The following is a 21,897-nucleotide window of genomic DNA, read 5'->3' on the forward strand; positions in this document are numbered from 1 at the left end:
GCCCATAAATCCCATAAACATTAATTCACGCGGCCCAGTCGAGGGCAAGGGGGCGGGAATGGCTTTCGAAGAAACGAAGACATCTTTTACCGTTGACGACGATTTTTGTAATTTTAAACAGTTAATTAGTTCCAAACAGGGTTGTTGCAATGAAAACACCTCGTATATGTAACATTTACTACTAACCGCTACTTATAAAATTAAGAACACTATTAACAATATACCCAAATTGGAGTGTAAAAGAGGAATTGAAGGATGTCCAACGCGTGCATCTAACGTCACTTTCATACAAATTTCCGCAAACGAAACGACTTCGAAAACCTAAACACCGTTAATGCGGACATTAAACGCGAGAGGCCGGAGGAATAGGCCTTTGCCTCGGGACACAAAGAGGGAACAAATAAAATATGCGTCAAAAGGCGGACACGGAACTCCGATTCGCGTATTCCAAATGAGTCTAAAAGTGGCGTTTGACATTACGCGACAATTGTATCAGGCGAGACATTTGTTCGTCCGTGAGCTTGGCGCGTTTGCTGGTCGAGACGGTGAAGTCAAACGTCCTCAGGTCGCGGGTCGAGCGCCGGGGTCACTTTTCGACGTCCTCTTTTTTGGCCACTCGCGCCTCGGCCTTCGGGGTCTCCGGGGCTTTCGTCTCCGCGGGGTCGAAAGGGGGCAAATCCCTCAGGTACGGAAGCATGCTGCGAGATTTTTCCTCCGCCGACAACCACTCCATCTGAAACGAGCGATACGAGTGAAATACCCGTTAAATTGGAGTCAGTCCACGGTCAATCGAACGAACGAGGCGGGCGTACCTTCTGCCGGTACTGCAGCACCGCTCCCTCGCAAATGTCGAGGCACATGCTCCTCGTCAGGCGCCCATCTTCCGACGCGTACGCGGCCGCCTGCCAGGCCACGCCCAGTTTGGACAACGCCCTTCCGGAGAGACCGCCCGTGAGGGAAGCCACTTCGTCGCACAGCTCGCCGTACTCGAACCGATCCACGCTCAAGCGACTAAACGAAAATCGTTTTAACTTTAATTCTCCGACTGATCTCACACGAAAGTAAAAATTCCACGACAAAGCGAGGAACGGAAAGTTACATACCTGTGTTTATCGGCGGCCGGTTGCAGAATATAGGCATCGAAGTACAAGCGAAGCAGACGCTGCCTCTCTTCCAATGTCGGCAGAGGGAACTCCAGCAAAGCGTCGATCCGATCGTGGACGGCCGAGTCCAGGTGATGCGGCGTATTTGAAGCCAGGACCAGCATGACGCGGCCGCTCTGCGCTGATGTGCGGTAGAGGAAAGCGTTCAGGGCAGCCCTCAGTTCTTCGGAAAGAGCCTCCGAAGAACGTTTGCGAAGGAACGCGTCCGCCTCGTCTATGAACAGAAGCACGCCTTTACGACTGGTGTTGGCCCAGTCGAAGACTTTGTGGATGGCCGCCACGGCGTCCTTGCCCATCGGGGCCACGTCTCCTCCGGTCATGATGGCGTACTCCATTCCGGAATGTTTCGCTAGTTTCTGCAAATACGACGTCGGAACAATGCTTTGCGGGGTATAATGAGTGAAGATTGTTCACGCTTCGGTCTCACGTACCTTGGAGAAGAGAGTCTTGCCGGTGCCAGGCGGGCCGTACATTAGTAGATTGGTGTAGAGGCCGCGGTTGCGCCGAGTGTTCTTCGCGGCGATGGCGACGTCCCTCAGCCGCCGTTCTAAGCTCGGGGCCAGGACTACACCGGCCAAAGCGTCAGCCGGCGCTCTGAACTTGGCCACGGCGGCCGCCGCAGTTCGGATCGGATGCCTCGCGGCGTCCAAGATGGACAGACGGGACGTTTCTCGCACTAAGGTCGGCTTCCCTATCCGAGACTCGATAAACCGAGCCGCGACGGACGTGGCTCCTCGCGCCGAATACACTCCTAAGGCGAGAAGAGATAACCCACCCACGGCGGTGGCGGTCCGCTGCCAGTCGGTCAACAGCGAACTCACACCCGTCCCGATCACGCTGCCAGCCGTCCTAACAAAACGATACGAATTAGAAAATATTTCAATACACCCTTATATTTCCCAAGATTAGCACATTCGACCAACAGAGAATCTCTTTTTTAAAAAGAATGGAAGGTTATTATCAAACATATTTAATCTTCAGTTAGATATAAATAACACAAACTGTATGCTCTCCAATATGGTGGTTCTGTTTTCAGCAGCTTTGAGACGAATCTGCTCTAGTGTGATATCTCGGTTCTCTCGGTCTGCTTTGGCCCTAGCCCTCGCTTCTGCCTCTATCGCCTTGAGTTTGTTCTTTTCACGCAACTCCATCTCGTGCTCTATCGTCGCTCGACGCAGGGCTTCTTGCTTCGCCACGCTCTCTTCTTGTCTGTACCACACAAAATTATGCATTTACATTTTGCAAACCGTTATGTAATTTGCAACAGTGTCAAGCTTCAGTGTGCCATAAATAATACTTTAAAAGTTTATTCTAATATTCCGTATTGTCCAGTATAGATATATACCTAAGAAAGTCAACTGTAAAATCATCATTTCAGCTAACCAAGATATGCCAATATAACCAATATATATCTTTTGAGCATTTAGAGACAACATGACAGATAAAGAACTGAGCATGGTTAGAAACAAAATAAAATAAATAAAGTCAAAGTAGGCAGGGCTGACAACTAGAAGAAAATAAAGTGCCCACGGTACAATAAAATTAGACTAATTAAAAGGTAGACAAAAACAGTAAGAAGCTCATGGAAGATAGTGGTACACTGCTAACAAAAATAGCAGTATTTGAAGATTTTTGGCAAAATGGGCACACAGATACCAAGACAAACATTTTAATGTACACATAACTTTCATTATTATTGCTCACTTTTTCAAGATCTCCTCTTGTGACCTCTGTTGCTGGGCCAATTGTTCCTCATAACGCTTCTTAGACAGCTGGTCTTGGTATTGAGCACGGACTTGGTGTTGTTTCGTTTCTTCCTTTAAGTAATAGCAGAGAAATACTCCTCATTTAAATTATAACTTTTAGTAATATAAAAATCCATAAAAGAGCACATTGCATGTATACTTAGTAAGGTTGATTCATTGTGCTATGAAAATATTAGAAAATAGTAGGTGCTGCTATAAGTCATTTGGAATTTTAAGTTAACCAAGTCTTTATTGCTATTCCAAATTTGCATATTTAATATAGGGAGACATATAACCTAGACTTGTAACCCACCAATTATTTAGTTTGTATGGGTTTATATGTGTATATATATCCATTTAAAATAAAGACCCAATCAACTATTTTAATAATAAATATGCAATAACAGTAGAATAATAAAATTTAAAAACATAAACCTGTAATGTTTTTCGTCTTTCTTCATGGTCAATTCTTTTTTGTTCAACTTTGGCCTGCTCAATTGCAGCTTCATACTCTTTAATTTTAGCTAATTGTTCCTGCTGTCGGGTTGATTCCTGTAGTTTACTAAGCTCTAATGCATCCTTTGAATGTCCTATGACAAATTAAATAATAATACTGTTACGTTGTTATAGGATTTTAGCTGAATGAAATAGTGTTACTTTAAAAAAAGGTAGTTTAAGTGTCTATTACTGAATTATATTTGCCGAAAAAATCCTAACACGATATGATGAGGTTATACGGCGTATTATGCAATAGCTACGGAATATTAATATACATAGCTTAGTAATACATAATATGAGACAAATAGTTACTTGAGCGTTCTAGTTCTCGAGCGGCTTGTGCGGCTCTTTCTAATGCACTTGAATCAAACCGGTATGCTTCCATTGCCTTTTTCTCAGCTTTTGTAAGATTTTGAGGAGTATTTTCTTCTGAAGGTGGAGGCATATCAGCCGGAGGTTTGGGTGGACTACTATATCCGAATAACCAAGACATTGTTTACAACAAGGGTCCTCTGACCATAAAAAATACTGAAGTGGAAAAGTTTACACCTCCCGATTTAATTTATAATCAATGTACTATACAGATACGCCGTGCCTATAGGAATGAGTTTGAACAGTGTACCACCACAACAAAAATTATAACCTAAAAATTGAAATTAAGTATAGACTACATAACTACAGTCAAAAGACTAAGCATGGTAGAGTGTTGCCAATTGCAAATCCTAGCGGAAAGTAAAATGCTTCTAAAAATACGGTAGATTTTCCGAAACCTTATTTACTTTGTAGAATGTTAAGAGTTAAAGTTGAAAAATAAGATTTATTTTTAATCAGAATCCAACGGTAAAATTCTCTCGTTCTACGCCCTTGATTTGAGAACTGGCAGTTTATGTAAATTCACATTTAATTTAATTTTTTTGACGTTCATATGTGTACTTGTTTACCTATATGAATTGAAGATATTTTTGTTTGTTTGTTTGTTTTCTGATTTCGGTGTTTTTACTGTAATTAAGGTGCAGTTGGCAATTTTGAATTGTTACGGTTACGAATAGTTCCTTTTATGATAGCTTTAGTCAGTCACTCTTTATTAAACTCTTGAAATACGAAAAGCAATCTCAATAAAAATTACGTCGCGTTTATTCAATGTTTTATTCGTTATATGGGTATGATTGAATGTAGTCTGTGGTCAGTAAAATTCTTGATTCTGTGGTGTGTACATTGTAAAAAAAAAGGTAAATTGTGAAAACAGTGCAACAGTTGTTATAACTGTGCTACGAGTGTTATTGTATTATTTTGTAAATAATTTAAGAGTTCATATTTAGACTTCAAACAAAGCATTATTCTGCTTTTTATTCTTATAGAATATTCATCTCTGTCAGTAAAGTAAGTTTATTTTGACGGACATAGTTCTTTCAAAAACAACCGCCTTAGATGATGGGATCATTCCTAAAAATAGCTAGCCTTACTTTAGTACGACATTGCATCACAAATCAAATTAATCAAGTTGTATTTCGTGGGTGTTGTAGATACACAATGGAGAAAAATGGGAACCCTCCCGCTTACGGCTGGAGTAATGGGCATATGCAGGCGCCACCTGCGGCTCCTCCAAGTTATGCACAAGCTGTGGGTGGTGTGGGACCCTCCAGCCCTTACACGCCACAATATCCACGTAGTAAGTGTTTGCGTCAATGTAGGTGACCTTAATGTTATTTAAACATGCTTGAGTAACGCTCGTCCTTGTGCCAGATAATACAAAGTGAAGGTAAGTGAGGGAATAAATTATGTAATGCTTTTAAGTATTTATTTACTACCCGAGGCAAGATAAAAAATCTACATCATATCAAGAAAAACCTATTGTATTTTTGTATCAATTTTATAACAGGAAGATATTTTATCAGTTTCTATCTTTTAACACAGGTCTTGCTTGCATTTGAAAAAAAATGTTGACTAAAATTTGTCCTGTAAATATTATTCATAAAGAGCAAAATGGATCAATCCTTACCAAAACAAACAACTATTACAAATCTACTTATGTAATAATTAATGGGTAAATAACCTCAATAAAGGTTGGATTATGAAGTGGGTTTTGGATGTGAACCCACAAGAGAAGAGACTGTATAAGGAACTATCTATCTGACAGATTCTTTCAAGTGAGAATTGGAAATCCATTAACTTCCCTCTACCTCATGAACAGAGGTGTGCTACAAGGATCAGTTTATCAAATTATTCAAGTCAATGCATGCTTTATTTCCTGAGGAATATTTTTTTGGAAACCATGCACACAGATACAAGAATTATAAAATGATTGGAATGATATATTTACTTGACATCACTGATAAGAAAGATCCTTGTGTTGACAAAAACCACTTACATCAGCTGTAAACACACAGAGGTCTTGGAGTTATTATAATCAATGATTTGAAATGTCTTCCTCACAGGGTTAAAACAGCTCACACTGAGCATTTTTCTAATATTATATAATTTCCTCAAATCCATTGTTGGAATAAGTTTACATCATGTGGAACTATCTATTTTAAAAATAAGATATCTCAATTGAAAATGTAGAATAAAAGGCCAGAATTCATAAGAACATGCCATGTTATGGACTGTTTTAAAGAGAACAACATAACTAATGTTTCATAAAGATGGATGAAGAACAAATCTAATAGGAACATTCTAAATTCTTTCTGGCTTTTATAATGTTCAGCACATTGAGAATATATTAACTTTTAATGAAAACAAGCAGTCTTAAGGTAACACTTGCATTTTAAACTTAACACCATAAAAAGTAATGGTGAACCTAGTGGAACTTCTTTCCAAACTTTAACTGAAGTCCCTAAGACCTGTCACTGAATTCTTTAAAACAATTAGAGGTTTTCTTTTTATTCTAAATGTGTACTTGCGCTAGTGTTTAATAAATAATTATAATCGACAAATAAAAATGATTCTATTTTTTGTTTCAGCAACGGGTCCACAAATAGTGACGACAGTGGTGCCTCTGGGGCCGCAAACCACCCACATGATATGTCCCAGTTGCCACGGAGAAATCGACACTGCTTCAAAGAAAAAACCGGGCCTAATTGCATATATAGCTGGATCGGTGATGTGCCTCCTAGGGTGAGCTAATTTTGTAGTATAAACTTATCATGTTACTTTAAAAATAATAAATAAGTATTTACTTTAATAGGGACAAGCCCAGGTCATAATGTTAAGCACTGCACAAAATGACTGGCTGATATTGCTAAGAAAATTGAGTGTTGATGCAGAAATTGACTGAGTTCAGCTCATTTAATTATATATCTATCGTAGGTTGTTCTGCGGCTGCTGCTTGATCCCGTGCTGCATCGATAGTTGCATGGACGTGCATCACGAGTGCCCCAATTGCGGCGCTCACCTAGGCCGCTATCGCCGGTAACTTTGAGAACAATTCACTTGCAATTAAACTCCACGTTCGTTTTCAGATTTAAACACCTGCTTATGAGCAAATGGATACTTTGTTATCCAATAATATTGTATAATTGTTGTAACCTAACCTAAGCTAACGAGACCATCGACCGAAGAACTATTTATCCGTCCGAGGTTTTATACTCGACGATAACAAAGCTAACCCGGCAGGCCGATGCGGTTTCTATCACATCTTTATATTTTGCATACAAAATAGATTTATGGTAAATCCGAACTTTAATAATTTTCATTGATAAGACAGATTAAAGTGACGTCTGAGTGTTTTAGTTCGTGTGAGCCTCGCCATTAGCTAATCAATATTTACACACATAAGTATGAGTTCTATTGAACTTCAATCTCGATCCAGCTTTAATTGTACAAATTGACAATAATTTTATATTTTTTAATGATATATGCATTTACATGTAATGTTTTAAGATGTCGATGAATACGTATATTTCTTAAGCATAATTCGACTAATCGCTGTGTAAATAAATGAAGTGTTGACGCTGAACATAAAGGCCTAACGTGCCTTTAACCATTTTGGCAACTACTTGCGTTGACCTGTCAATTATGAGATTCGTGTCATATTCGTGAGTTTTTCAAACGTATGTTACGTTTGCCCACAATTTTGTATCACAATATCATATCATACAATATATGTATGTAGTTTTATCAATAAATTTCGTAACTTTTATTTAATGTATTTTTTTAAACATGTCCTAATAAGTATATTTTTGCTAATTTTGAATAAACTATTTGATTAAACACTTTGTATTATTTATAACTCGTCGATGTGACGTTATCGCGGGTCAGAAATAAAACGTCCGAACCTCTGTTTAGACAGACCCTCGTTGGACCCACGAGAGCTCGATGCGGGAGAGTAAAACATTTTTTCAAATAGTAAGTTTATTGATGTGATTTAATTAAAAATTAAATAATTTCTATATAAGACTCGTCGACACGGAGACTTTTCAAATGTTAAACTTAAATATTATGTTCGTTAACTTAACTTTTGAGCTGAACGGAATGTATGTGCAATGTCGCAAGCGACAAATGCTTTCAAAACGGTGACTGAAATCGATATACATATAAAGAGAAGCTTCGAGATCGGTCGAGAAAATATAAAATATTTAAAAACAACAGACGTGTTAATATGATCATGTATTTCGATTTCGAACGTCACTAGAAAAGGATCCACAATTGACTCTTACATATAAGGTAAAAGGTAAAACATAAATACTGAGAGAGAGAGAGATCGCAAACGCTTCGTACAAAATAGTTAAATTCGTTAATCCTAACTACACATTTGCTAGTCTCGCCGCTCACGCGAAAAAACTACTGATCTACCACAGTTAACGTTAAATAAACTATCGAAGAGAGGCGTCTCCCTGCGCGAAATAAATATTTGATTCGTATAAAAACATGATTTAACAGCGAAATCCTACTTTACATCTATGCTAAATACGATATTGACGTGACACATGACGAAACGAAGTCTTCGTCTCGGAGCGAACGACACGAGTCGCTTCACGCGTCGAGGGAGTTAAGTACGTGGAGACCCGATCCGTCCGCGGTCGGCTTTCGGATTTTAGGCTGAAACGGACCCGGATCGTCCGCGGCGGAGGCGGTCACGTTACGTGTCCTCCACGTCCGAAGGCGGCCGCGATGTGGAGGATGATCTCCTACGACGGGCGGGCTTCGGTACGTCGTCATCCTCCGGCTCCTCCTCGGGCGAGACGCCGCGGACGGGCGCGCGCCCTTGGGCTCGCGCTTTCCACGCCTCCAATCTCATAACCTGCGAAGACAACGACGGTGTTTATCCCGATATCGCAGCGTCGGTCGCGAAGCGCCGCTCCGCGCCACCTTCTCTAGACTATTTACGCATACGACTACAAAACGCTCAAACATCACTACACAACAGTCGACGATTCGTCTCATGCGTGACTAAACGTAGCTAACGCGACGCGACGGAGACGAGCGAGCGCAGACCTTCAAATAAATTTATTTCCCATTTTGTAAACAAAAAGGTCGGGATATCGTCGACGGTCGAGCGAAGGGTCGGCCATTTAATTTGAATTTTTAACACGAAACTGACATTAAAGAATACGCTCCATCGCACGGCCCGAACGCGCGTCGCCGTCGTCGTCATATATTTAGCGTAAAATCGAAACTCGAAATCCTCTAGCTACGACAAGTTGCACGCGTCCACTTACTTGAGCCACTTCCGAGGGAGACCCTTCGCCGCGGAGTCGGTCGGGGAAAACTGCGCAGGCAACGGTTCAGTTAAGCCAGTGTACGTACGACGCCGACGCTCCCGAAGCTCGCAATCTCTCGGAACGAGAAATCGGAGCTTCGGGAGGGACGGACGAGGGTAGCGGTCGGCACAATTATTTACACGTCCGCCGGTCGGAAGCGAAAGAAGAGCGCGAACGAGGCGCTCCGCGTGCCACGCGATCGACATTTACCTCGGCGTGCAACTCGGCGACCTGCTCCTGCAGCTCTCGAACTCGCTCCGAATCGTCCGAGTTGTGGTTCCTGAGCTCCCCCTCCGCAGCCATCACCTCCGTCTGAAAGCGACGTCGGCAGCGTTTAATGACCGAGTTCCGTGAGGAGCCGTCCGCGACGAGAGCCATACCTTCATCTTACACTCGGAGAGCTCGTTCTCCAGCTCGGCGATCCGCTGAGACACCTCCATGTTCTTGATCGACGCCTGCATCGATTCGTATTTCGCCTGAAAATTAAAACCGTCACGGTCATCTTCGATCTTCTCATCCCCGACGGAGAACCGGTCGAGACGAACCTTGCCCGCGAGATCTTCGTACTTGTGCTGGAACTCGCGCTGCCTCGCGATGAGTGCCCTCTCACGGGCCAGGGCTGCGTCGAGGGCCTCTCTCAGAGCGCTCGCCTCCTCATCCTGGCGACGCAATTGGTTGCTCGACACCTGCACCTGAGCGCTCAGCTCCATTTCCTGTCCAACATTCGCAGAATCGGAATCAGATCTCAATGTCACCGGATCTCCGGAGCACCCTTAGGATATGACATACACACCTTGAGTCTCAGCTCCTTGAGCTCGGTGAGGGCTTCGACTTCCCGAATGCGGGTGGTCATCAGCTCGTCTTCCAGCCTGTGGGCGTCGGCGGCGCGACCCTCCCACGCGCGAAGCAACTTCTTGGGCGTGGCCATGAGGTCCGACACTACCGAAGGAGGCGCCGCCGCCGTCGCCGCCGTCTCGGCCCGGTGTTCCTGAGGATAAATCGACACGGTTAAGGCCTCTTCGCCTCGCGCGTGCACTCGTTGTCGTTCGCGGCGATACCTGCAGATGTCGCCGCCACGCGTCGGCGAGCTCGGTGACGCGCTGCCGCAACTCTTTCAGGGACAGATTGGCTTCCGCCTCTCGCAACTTCACCGCTATTAGTTCGTCCTGTGAAACAATTTAGATTTTCGTTAATGAACGCCCGCAAAATCCGCGGCACCCAAGCCGAGGCCACGGCAGGCGAGACTTGGCACCTGCAGATGTGCGACGTTGTTGTCGACGGTCTGCTTCCGCAGCAGCTTGTTGTCGTTCTCCAAGTCAGCCAACCTCGCGGCCAGTTCCCTCTCGGCCGCCTCTCTTTCGGCGAGTTGCAGCTTAGCCCTCACTAGTTCCTGCTGCAGACACCGCGCCAGTTCCTCCTTGTCGCCGGAGCCACCTTCGCCTCCCTCGCTCCCCTCCCCGCCCTCCAGGGACGATTGGCGGGAGTTGCACTGGAAAATTGATTCACTCTTATCGTGTTTCGTTCGATTACTTAAAAATGATTTTATTAATAAATATGCAAACTTTTTAAATTAAATTATATAAATATGGAGAGACTGGCCTTTAATCTTAAAAAAAGCAATATTTAAAAATAGAACTGCAGTAAAACAAATGTTTATAGCCGGGAAAAGAAAATTTACTAGTAGTATTTACGATTTGCGTGTTTTTGAAGTGAAACTTCTTTAGAATCGTTGTGATTTCAAACCGGATGCAACGAAAAAGCGACAGTAAAAAGAAACAGAAACATTAATTCATATGATTTAACGTGGGAGAAAATGAGATAGATAAACTTCTTTCGAATCGTCGTGATTTCAAACCGGATGCAGCGGTAAAGAGAGACAGAAACATCAATTCATCATATGATTTAACGTGGGAGAAAATGAGATAGGAGGCATTATACAGCCTCTATTTACTGCCGCTTTTTTTTTGATCGAATTTCAAACTTTCGTTGTTTTAGTTTTTGTCAAATTAAAGATTTATATTAAACTTATAAATTAAAATGTATAATTAAAATATACTGTTTTTAAAGAACACACACATTTAGATAGTGGAAAATGATTAATTTATATTTTTTTTTGAAGGTTTCACTTCTACCATGTGTGAATTGCACATATGTTTTTTTAAAAATTGATTCTAATTGATTTTTTATTCTTTTGATAATTGAATTATTGTTACCAGCAGAATTGTTGGGTTAGTTTTTTAACTAAAGCATTCTACGGTTTCTAAAAAATACAGAAGATTTGTGGAGCCAGGTTCTTACAAAAGGAGACGGGTACAGGCAGCACTCAGTGATGAACGATTATCGACATGGGATGCGATATGCTCAAAGTTGCATTGAGGAGCCTGTTCCTTTTGGAGGCGGTTCGTGCATGGTCTGGGGTGGCATATCGATGAACGGGCGAACAGAACTTGTGTTCTTCGTTCGTTGTGTTTGGTTTTCACGGACGAGATCTTAGAAGATCACGTGGTGCCTTACACGGGATTAACCTGAAATATTTATTTTCCCTCTAAAATTACCTCCGCCAGAGTGACTTCCAAGGATCGTATCTCTTCGTGAGCGTCGGCCAAAGCCTGCTGAGCATCAAGGTTGGCACAACGCAGGGCGTGGAGCTCTCTCTCTAGCGCAAAAGTCTCTTCCTCTCCGTGAGCTCGGTCCACTTGGCCCCGAACCAAGCGAGCCGCCAACTCCGAACACTCCTGTTCGAGGAATTGCATGCGCTTCTTCAAGATACGGTTCTCTTCCCGCAGGCACTGCAAGAAAATTAAATCAAGATTGAACTTGGCCTAGACACAAATGGGTCTGTGAAATGAAACTCACTCGTAAAACTGCGATGTCACTCTGTTCCTTTGTTTTTATCACGGTGTACTCTTTTTCGAGCTTCTTCATCTTTTTCGGGTTCACTTTTATGGAGTACGCCAATTCCATAAATGCATCGTGGTCTGCGTCGGCTTTCACCGGCAATTCTTTTTGAATGAACTAGAAGTAATTAATTTTATTTCAATTAGTGAAAATATGTTTTCGAAACGATAATTGGAGTCTCGAATCAGCCAAGTCAAGGATGTTATAGTTCGCACCTTGAGAAGGTTTTCCATGTCCAAGGACAGAAGATGTTCCTTTCCGAGCGTTAAGAGCGCCAGTGCAACCTTAAACACCACCTCTATTCCTTCGGAGAGAAATACGTCCATGATGCGACAGGCCAAAGGCAGAGACAGGTTGGTCGTGAAAAGAGTGAGGAACCAGCTACTGGCGTATATCGATGTGCTGAAACTCTGTAGAGATTATTTATTACTTTTTATACAATTATCCTTGTAAAACAATATAATTATCACAATAATACCTGTGACTGAAAGTGAACATGTAAATCAGGTAAGATTTCCTGCAACAAGTTTTCCAATTGGTACATGCAGAGTCCGAGTTCCGCCATACTTGGCTTGAACATGTCCCGCATTTTGTGCTGCTGCATAATCTTCACGAGAACCGCAAACGCCTCTTCCTCTGGCATCTGAAAAATATTATTTTCATTTAATTGCTAAGGTCGTAACAGTCGTAGATATGTACCGCAAAGTTTTTTTACTGACCTGCATCAGTAGAAGCCCAACTATGAAGCCTGAACCTTGACAATACCCCACTTCCCTGTCATGGAGGGAATACGCCTTCATCACATTGAAGAGAGCCTCTTGGCCTAAGCCATCTTTTTCCTTGAAGAAGTCATGCTCCGGGTATGTGCGCGCGATATCACGCCTAATGACCTTTTCACACGCTGACTTCGCCTGTAAATGAATACTAGTATTTATTTAAAACCTATACATTATAACTATTGTTTTTCTTTCTACGATAACCGATTCTGTGTGCCTACAAGCAAAGGTCTCCCTCGCTCCTTCAGTAAGGCATTTGAAATAATGAGAACTAGATGCCACACTAAAAGAACAACTGGCAATGAAACATCGACAACCGGAAATACGAATCAAAACTAGTATAAACTTGCATAAAATAAACGTAATGAATCTTTAGAAAGTAAAAATATAAAAGTTACCTTGATATACGAGGCATACTGCTTTTTTTCCGGAGAGCATTCGACCCCGGCCAATAGCTGCCACACGATGCCTCGGAAGTGATGTGGAACACCTCTTCTAACCAGATCTCTCACAAACTGGTTGCGTCTTCGCCACTCGGTCTCCCAATTACTGACTATTCTGCCCCAGAGAATCCATATCTCTTCTTCGCTGCTGCCTGCCACTCGCGTATCGTCCTGACTCGAGGTTGCTAGAAAAGTTAGGTGTGTAAGCAAGAACTGGTTGAGGAACATTTGTTTCTTTAATATATATAATTTAATATATATATTCTATTAATATATATAATAAAATATAAAATATATTTTGAAATTGTCATACATAAGAATGGACCCCAATGTTATATCAAATTTAATACACAAATTTTTTTTTAAATATATATTTTGCTTAAAAATTGCTTGTTTTAATTAGAAGGTCTAGCAAGGATAATACATAACAAGCACTTCGTTTCTAATATTGGATAAATATAGGTGAAACGTATTTGTGTGTTTGTCGTCTCCCTCTGCCATCTTAACACTAATGTCAATGAGATGAGAGTGGATACAGTATGCGATAACTGCAATTATCTTTCGTTAATATTATATACTTAAACTGACGAGTCTACCTTTTTAGTCCCCTTACGAAAATAATAACCTTTACACTAAAGATCGAGGCTTTTGAGAAGCATATTTCAAAATATATTATTTCCCTTCCTCTAACCCAACGAAGTTCCTTAAGGGAATCCTAGATTTACTAAAAGCTATCTATAGGTTTATCTAAATTAATCAAAGTCAGTTATAAACGACATATCGTTCAACCCTTGTCTTCGTAACAAATAATTGACGAGCTAGCTTTGTTATGTTTAGTTCTTTAAAGTACTGCGACTAATATTTCGCGGTGAACGCCTTTTAATAGGTCGCACAAAACTCAAACAGATTCACGCCAGAGATCTATAGATTTCTTTTAAATAAATGGTAACATGCTTTCTGTATCGTTTATTAATTTAAAACCTATTGGGAAAGCAAGTGTCTCATGTAGTATGCTAGTAATAAATATGTAAAAAAGGGTATAGTTAGTAAGGTTTTAATATTATTTATCTTAAAGAATAAAATACTGAAATTATAGGTAAAGTCGAATAGTTTATGTTCACGCATCGGGTGCCATGATGACGCAATAATTACTGTGTGGGAAAGGCTCCAAGTTATATAATGGAATATAATAAACGTTTGTTAAGATTGCCTTTTACGACACCATTTAATCTAAATATTGTTCGAAATGTATTGGCTTTGTCAGATTATGTATGTTAAATAATAATGGAGTGTGTTAATGTATGTTGTTGAATACTCATGTATACGCTAGCTTAATTAGCAGTTCAATTAACTGCCCAGCCTTTTAACTAAACGGCACAGTTTAATAAGGGCCTGAAAGATATTTAGCCGTAGCGTTTGTTACAACATTTAATAAACTGGCTGGCTAATGCCTAGGCCATTCGTACGATAAAGTCATTATTTGACAGAAATAAAAAAGATGGACATATGACAAACAAAATATTTATTTTAAAATTAAATTGCTTGATTAAAATTTTTAATGTTCCATTGTACTTGTTGTTTTTTATGTAACTTTGGAACACCACCAAAGTTGTGGTTTGTCGACGCCATATTGACAATTTGAAGAGTTTCCTTTCGAATTTGAGAGTGGCAGATAGTAGAATTAAATGTAAATTAACATTCAACAGGCTAAGCAAGTAAAAAAACGTCATCGATCCAAGTCATTTGTTACTGAAACGGTTAGGCTGTTAATGGAACAGCTCTTAAGCTAGTTGGCTGCGATCTATACGTAAAATATTTATTTTTATTCTTAGATCCGTATATAGAAAGTAATCGTTACATGCTAGCCGATACTGTAAGAACAAAACTAACCTGATGCGAGTGATGTTTCAGAGTTCTTTCTGCTAGCTGCGTTGAGCGAGGGGCACTTTGAGTCCGCCTCGATCTTCCTGTTGGCCTCCTCCAGTTTGGCGAGTAAAGCCTGGTCGGGCGTCGGCAGACCCTCTCCCTCTTCGGCGACAACTGTCACACACAATTGATATTCACCGTCAAATGTAGTCAAATAGCAAATAGACATTATATCACCTCATATCATAGGTGTCAGTCATCGGTGATTCAGCGTGCAAATTACGGTTAAATAAACAGAACAGCAACCTTTGGTGAAAAACATATGTGCTATTATTATATTCTAATAATCATTAATAATATCAAACTGAGGTGTTAGTGTATGAATGGAAGCCAATATTTATTAAAATATTATTTACTTTACATAAGGAGTCTTTCGTGTTATTATAAAACTTTTAATCTAGATTATTTAACTTTTAGTTTAAAGTAGATCTTTGCTGCAACTTCTAATTGACTTTGAGTAACACTTGAAGCAGAAACAAACGATTAGACTAAGTGCAGGCTCAATTTCAAGTGATAAAATTATCTCCGAGTTTAACGCATCTTGCTTTTTTAAAGAATTGGAGTAGTTTAAGCTTTTTTACGCATGAAATATAATATAATCACCGTGTTAGTATTAAATTTATGAAACAATTGTGGCTCTTATAGAAGTATGTGGTATACAACAGTACCGCGGAAATGGCACTGTAAGATAAAAATGTTTGGGTTAGTCGTGAAGGATGAATATGGTTAGATACACGACAGACGAGGAATGTGGCCTAAGTGAAACAGCTAAAATAGGACATTCACCTGGTCCTTTGGTCGAGATCTCAGAGTATTCCGAATCTATGGGTGGAGGCGAAGTACTCCCATGTACGTGAATGTCAGGTGATATGTCAGGTGATGGGATTGGGCTATCTTTCACCTCTTCCGTGTCTGTAATTTGCGGCTTAGTCGATGGAGAAGTGTGATCCACAGCCAATTTCATTCTTCATCCACTTTGTCTTGGCTGCGTCTGCAGATATACAACTTTATCTATACAACCACATTCAGGGTTGGAGACCGGAGAGCAAAACAAATATCATTTATTTATATAAGTTAAATGTACTACGACTACATTTAGCTTTTAGGGTACTACCCTACATCTGCAGTGTAGCGAAGGGGCCGATGAACATGAACCACGGTTTGCTCTGCCGAGTAAAATATTTCAGACAATTTTCAAAGGAGCAAAAAGATTTATCCGTCTTGGACTTTGCCTACGATATAACATGAGATTAGAATAAAAGAGAAAGATGAAAGTTTATAATATTGAACAATTATTTTTATATTACCGTATACCGTAAATTTAATTAAATACTCACATCACTCAATTAATGTAAATCTAAGATCTTTATCGTCCATCGCAATTAGTCACCGAGGCGCGCACACACACACAACAAACACATTGCTATTATGTGCGTAAACAACACAGCATATACTGTCTGTATGTGAAAGTTATCCACCGGCTGACCGCGTACTGAGCGTGAAGGCCGTAACTAGTTAATGTACTATAGTCACACGTGTCCCGCTAGACTAAAAAACCGTATCAAGGCTATGCACTCATACTTTTGCTGCTTTTAGGGGTAAGACTCATGAAAAAGTCGACTTATTACATAGCATAACCTTTTCTCCAAAAACGTGGTAATGCGTTGCAACTTGCACTAGTTGCTAGAAGAAAGAGAAATATTAGAGGCGATGTATTCTCTACATTGCTTTAGTATATGTTGTGAGAACTATTTAGCAAGGTGTCTGGCCCAGTACTCTAAAGTCTAAGTATGTCGCATGTGATCGTTAGCTAAAGTGAATGATCTGATAAATAATATATAGACACGACTATACGGCAAAGCAATCAGAAATAATAGTACGTACAAATTTTGTTTTTACTAATTTCAAAATTGTGAATGAGATATTGAACAAAAACATGAAAGACAGAATTCCGTCAAATATACAAGGAATTCAGAGAATGCAGGAACAGCAAGAACAAACATTTGATCATATTGATAACTATCGATAATAACCTTTACATAAACTGCAATAAGTTGAAATTCATTAGAATAGAAGTTAAAAGAGCTCTAATGGCCTATAGGAATAGTTCACTTTCCCACTTTAACTAAATTGGGAAAGAAACAAGTCTCGGGTTGTTGTTGTTTGTTGTTGTGAAACAGAAGTACCAACGAGGAACTACCCAGGAAGCAGGGCAGCCCAGAAAGCTAAGCGAGTTACAGAAAAGCGAAAAGAGTGTGTCACGCACCTTTACTAATTTGTGTTTGTAATTCACCACACTAACGATACCTATAAAAACTTCATCGTTGTTCTAAAGATTAAACTAACAAAATCACTCGATAATGCTTTTTATGTCAAGGACTAGTAATACGAGTATTAGCCACGTCGTTTGTGCATTTATTGGTTATCAACATTGAGGAGCGGCTTTCCTGAGGCCTGATCTCGCTTTTGTTAAACAGCCTATAAATATTCAGCTCGCTTCCCTTGCTATTCTTTCCTTCGTTAGGCTCTTCGTGCTCTATTATCATCTTCTTTGTCCATTTTTTTCCTTCTTCTCTTGCTATGTGTAATGGATGCCAATCCTTAAGTCGTTATTGTTGCATTGTTAAATATTGTTTATTTTTATTTATTTACATGTTTTATTCAATGTTATATTATAATCTAAGACAATAAATAGTTGTTTTAATGAACTTAATAAAATGAAACGAAGGAAATCTTGGGCTCTTTACTCTAATATAATAATTATTCGTAGATCTTGTCTGTCTGACCGAAGCGAGACCTATACTTTATTAAGATTACTTTGCGTGGTTTAATACAAGTTTGTGACTCACCGGTGTTACATCACGCGGTCAAAGTTTTTGTGATTTTACGCTATACTGAACTATTTAAGTAGTTATGTACGAAATAAAGAAATAGGACTCGTCTTAACTCTAACTTTTAGAAAGTAGACTTTAGTTCTATAGAAACATTGAGCGTTATTATAAATAAATAATCGATAGACAAAAAAAAGTTGGTAATAATTTGTAAATTTCAACTTACCTTCAGTAGCAGCGAGACCCGTGCGCGTGACTGCGGCCACTGGCTCGCTCATTAACTAGAAAAAAAAAGGTAATTTACTGGCTGGTAAATGCCTATTATGTACTATAAGAAGTAATCGCAACTGAAGAAATATTTTTGCTTAGGTTATATATATCTAGTATTGAAATATAACATTTGTATTTGCATTATATGCAGCCGTGTCCTATACTTAAAAAAAGTCCATTAGTTAACGCCTGACTAAAGGAACTACGAATTAAAGTACACGTTTACTCTTATTGAACTCTGAGAGTGCCGTGGTTCATCAGATCTGAAACATTGCAGCTGGTTGCAATGTAGATGAAATATCCACGTTACATACATTTAAACAGAATCCAACAAGAGCCAGAATGCCTCAAATACACTGTAGCTTTATATTGCCATTTTCGACTAGTCTAACCGAGCCTCGATGAAAAATATGTCTTCATCGCATTAAGTACGACCAACTGTGTCAGATAAATGATGCCTTTAGTTTAACGAATAAAAACAAAGAGCCCCACGATGTCTCGGACACTGTATTAGATATGAATCATAGATTTCGCGTCAGCATAGCAATCTTATTGTTTAGAAAGGGCTTAAAAATACTGAAATGATTGCTTTTAACATTTTTATAAGGTGTTATACACTACTAGTAGTAGTACCGCTGAATGGGAGTGTCATTTGTCTCTTTAACGTGCATTATACGAGGATGACGTAATTAACGCATCACTTATAACATTTGTGTAGTTGTTCCGGTTTCATTAATATTCGCCTTATGTTGCCAGGTATTTAAGACATGAAAAATACATCAGTGCACTGAATTTTGTTTATTTTATATTTTTTGATTTTTAAAAACTACAAAGTTTTTAAAAATCCAACTAAATAACAATGTATACAATACTTAGTACATTATTTTGATAAAATTCGTAGGGTTCAGCCTGCGTTTGCAATGTAAGCGGAAAAAATGTAATTATTTACGACATCACATTAGAAACCTCAAAAATAACAGTACACTATTTAATGGATGTTATTATACATATAAACCTTCCTCTTGAATCACTCTATCTATTAAAAAAACCGACAGTACTGTTTAAACTGACGGTTTTTCGACTCCTGAAACATAATAAATAGAATACATGTTGTACAACACTCAAGAATGGAGGAGGAATAGAATCTTGAAGTAGGCCAAACCTCATCATCAGAGGCCACATCAGTACAACACAACCAACATATTCTTGGTTAACTAGTACAGTAGTTTTGATAATCGCCAGCTATGAAATAATTTCATAAACAATAAATGTGAAGTGCAAAGCCACATAAATATCGCAATAACTAAAACTGTGAATACAATTGCAATAGCAGCGCAATAAAACGTAAAACACTCGTAATTAACTCGAATATTGCTTAAGTGTTTTTGCAACTATGTATTTAAATAAATTTATTCAAGAAATACACAAATAACTATTATGATAAATATATTTTAGATTTAGATTTTTGCTCGCAAAGCGTAATATTGTAAATAGGTTCAAACAGAAGTCAAACCAAGTCAAGTAAAAAGTCACATTATTTAAAAACTACAAACTCACCCCACACTTTTTAATAATAAAAAGTAACCGTGTATCAAAAAGTGTTCTTTAAATCACTTTATTTAATGTGTTAACGCTTGCACCGATAGCAAAATGAACTACCGTAATGATATTTTAATCATAAAATAATTTTCATAATGAAGTACTAATTATTAGACATTAGAAAAACAAGTATCGTACTATTTGTCTGTAGTATCATTCATATTTCTAATATTTCTATTCTATTTATATATATAAAAGTTTAAAAAATGTGCTTTTGTGAAATTGAAACATCCGCGTGCAGAGTTTGCGCCGGTGAGATCGTGTCACTCACGGCGTACATCGACCTGAGTGCATTTGTTTCACTCACACGTATTAAGACTGAGTGTGACGGGTGGATAGCTCGGCACCTCTGAAGCCAATTAATTTTTCGTAGCTTTTTCTCTGATATTTCCGCGGCAGCTAACAGTAGCTATAGTCATTGTGGTCACGCAATATCAGTCTAGTTGTAAATTTACCAAGCGATCCTACATTACCAAAGATTATTTTCCACTCCACTGTATTCTGCATTAGGTACTTGTATTGCATATAACTTTATACATTCAGAACTAAGTTAATTAATTAAATATTCGATTTTTTGACTCTAATCGAATTTATAGTCAATTAGAATCCAAATCATAGTCATTAATTATATGTTTCAATTTACAAAATTTAATATATAATATAGTTTTCACATAAAACTATCATACATGTAGATAATTGGAATAAAAAAAATTTGAAATTAGCGCTTATAATGACAGAAACTATAGTACTTTTTTGTATTTTCAAATTATACCTAGAGATGAAGCAAAATAAATCTAGTATTTCATCTTTGGAAATAATTTGAGAAAATGGTTTTAATTGTGAGCACCTTGACATGCTAAATTAAGATCTACAAAATTCCCTATACATAGATTTAAGTATGTTTTGGTAGCTGACACTATAAAACAAATAAATTTATGCAATGCAACTGCAAGCAATACAGAGGTAAATGCCTCAAAAACATACACTTATGAATGTTTAACACTTAAACTCACATTAGTTTAATTGTTAAATACACCAATCTTAGGAACTTATTTTTGCTATGGTATTTATGAAGGAATGTTATGTTTAGTATATATAAATTAGAAATTACAGTTCTACTACACAAGATGACACTATGATCCGCAGAAATGAAATATGTGTGTTTATGACCTTTTAGATCTATAAGCATTGTTTATGGAATATTACTTTTTTAATATTGGTTAAAGTGTATAATAAAATTGTTACAGGCATATGGCTTATTATTCCATAATTTGTTACGATATGAATTAAGAAAATAACACAATGGAAGCACTTCGTCAGGTCTTTACACTGTTAATGGAATTATTTTAAGAGGTTTTTACACATATATGAATTAGTAATAATTTACAGGTATTAATATGTAATGGTGTTTGTTATCTTGAATAATTGAATAAAAAACTGTTGCACAAGTGTGCCATGTTGCTATAATAAACAGAAGCCGTATTTTAACTACTCATATCCTTTTTCATAAGAGCAATGTTCAGACCAATAAGTGTTAACAACAATTCATTTGAAATCAGGAAATTTAAACTAAATAATTAATAATTATACATTTAATCCAGACTGAAAAAAATATACAAATATGCTGTAGTCGTGGATTTAAAGGTCGTGATTTAGTATAGTAAAAGCAACATATTATAATTGTTCACTTTCAATACTAGCAAATATACCAAATAAAAAAATGTAATACTCACATATTAATTATTATGCTCGCTATGTAACTAAAAACTTTCACAATTTTAATAATCAATTAATAATAAAGCAATTTTTGAAAGCGACGCTATAATATGTATAAATTTAAGTTATTAAAAAATATAAATATTTCGGATCCGCCCAGCTGGCAGTTGGCAGATTTCAACCTACTTTCCACCACAGATAGTATACTTTCCACTTAAGTTTTCAGAGATAGTAAGATCGAAATAACTTTACAACAGACTAGGCAAGATTAAGCAAAATATGTCTCTCTTTATCACTAAATAATTTTAAAAGTAAAGTAGCACAGCTTAGCGA

The 21,897-nt window shown here is 38.5% G+C and overlaps 3 protein-coding genes across 6 annotated transcripts; 1 reads left to right on the plus strand and 2 right to left on the minus strand.

The window, feature by feature from the left end:
* Window positions 1-163: 163 nt before the first annotated feature.
* On the minus strand, window positions 164-4,061 carry LOC110995236 (ATPase family AAA domain-containing protein 3A homolog). Its single transcript, XM_022262303.2, has 8 exons — window positions 3,719-4,061; window positions 3,344-3,498; window positions 2,868-2,980; window positions 2,166-2,372; window positions 1,595-2,012; window positions 1,104-1,519; window positions 813-1,011; window positions 164-733 (listed from the first exon to the last, which is right to left on the minus strand). The coding sequence occupies exons 1-8, from the start codon at window positions 3,897-3,899 to the stop codon at window positions 587-589; spliced, it is 1,836 nt and encodes a 611-aa protein (XP_022117995.2). The 5' UTR covers window positions 3,900-4,061; the 3' UTR covers window positions 164-586.
* A 570-nt stretch (window positions 4,062-4,631) lies between these two features.
* LOC110995695 (LITAF domain-containing protein) lies at window positions 4,632-7,581 on the plus strand. The gene is made up of 4 exons (XM_022262983.2): window positions 4,632-4,786; window positions 4,930-5,075; window positions 6,367-6,520; window positions 6,713-7,581. Exons 2-4 carry the CDS (start codon window positions 4,937-4,939, stop codon window positions 6,816-6,818), a joined length of 399 nt encoding a protein of 132 aa, XP_022118675.1. The 5' UTR covers window positions 4,632-4,786; window positions 4,930-4,936; the 3' UTR covers window positions 6,819-7,581.
* Window positions 7,582-7,738: 157 nt separating this feature from the next.
* Window positions 7,739-21,760, minus strand: LOC110995365 (ecotropic viral integration site 5 ortholog). Of its 4 annotated transcripts, XM_022262514.2 has the most exons (18): window positions 21,582-21,760; window positions 18,206-18,260; window positions 15,935-16,139; window positions 15,113-15,262; window positions 13,178-13,407; window positions 12,723-12,914; window positions 12,482-12,646; window positions 12,219-12,413; window positions 11,962-12,120; window positions 11,661-11,894; window positions 10,358-10,594; window positions 10,164-10,271; window positions 9,899-10,093; window positions 9,651-9,818; window positions 9,486-9,581; window positions 9,316-9,417; window positions 9,064-9,113; window positions 8,510-8,645 (listed from the first exon to the last, which is right to left on the minus strand). In XM_022262514.2, the coding sequence occupies exons 3-18, from the start codon at window positions 16,110-16,112 to the stop codon at window positions 8,639-8,641; spliced, it is 2,466 nt and encodes an 821-aa protein (XP_022118206.2). In that variant the 5' UTR covers window positions 16,113-16,139; window positions 18,206-18,260; window positions 21,582-21,760; the 3' UTR covers window positions 8,510-8,638. The 4 variants fall into 4 exon arrangements, with proteins under 4 accessions (XP_022118188.2, XP_022118215.2, XP_022118196.2 ...); XM_022262496.2 differs by lacking the exon at window positions 9,064-9,113 and having other exon boundaries at window positions 7,739-8,645; window positions 21,582-21,759; XM_022262523.2 differs by lacking the exons at window positions 9,064-9,113; window positions 15,935-16,139 and having other exon boundaries at window positions 7,739-8,645; window positions 21,582-21,759.
* Between the last annotated feature and the right edge of the window lie 137 nt (window positions 21,761-21,897).

The sequence above is a fragment of the Pieris rapae genome, chromosome Z (assembly GCF_905147795.1).
Source record: "Pieris rapae chromosome Z, ilPieRapa1.1, whole genome shotgun sequence".
NCBI lineage: Eukaryota > Metazoa > Arthropoda > Insecta > Lepidoptera > Pieridae > Pieris > Pieris rapae.

Coding starts and splice junctions, on each gene's coding strand:
- LOC110995236 (XM_022262303.2), bottom strand. CDS start 3,899: ATGTCTTGGTTATTCGGATATAGTAGTCCACCCAAACCTCCGGCTGAT. Junction 2,373..2,867: donor CAAGAGGAGATCTTGAAAAA/GTGAGCAATAAT, acceptor TGTGTGGTACAG/ACAAGAAGAGAGCGTGGCGA. Junction 1,012..1,103: donor CCGGCCGCCGATAAACACAG/GTATGTAACTTT, acceptor ATTTTCGTTTAG/TCGCTTGAGCGTGGATCGGT.
- LOC110995365 (XM_022262496.2), bottom strand. CDS start 16,112: ATGAAATTGGCTGTGGATCACACTTCTCCATCGACTAAGCCGCAAATT. Junction 12,121..12,218: donor ACATGGAAAACCTTCTCAAG/GTGCGAACTATA, acceptor AATTACTTCTAG/TTCATTCAAAAAGAATTGCC. Junction 9,819..9,898: donor TCAAGGAGCTGAGACTCAAG/GTGTGTATGTCA, acceptor AATGTTGGACAG/GAAATGGAGCTGAGCGCTCA.
- LOC110995695 (XM_022262983.2), top strand. CDS start 4,937: ATGGAGAAAAATGGGAACCCTCCCGCTTACGGCTGGAGTAATGGGCAT. Junction 5,076..6,366: donor CACGCCACAATATCCACGTA/GTAAGTGTTTGC, acceptor TTTTTGTTTCAG/CAACGGGTCCACAAATAGTG. Junction 6,521..6,712: donor TCGGTGATGTGCCTCCTAGG/GTGAGCTAATTT, acceptor TATCTATCGTAG/GTTGTTCTGCGGCTGCTGCT.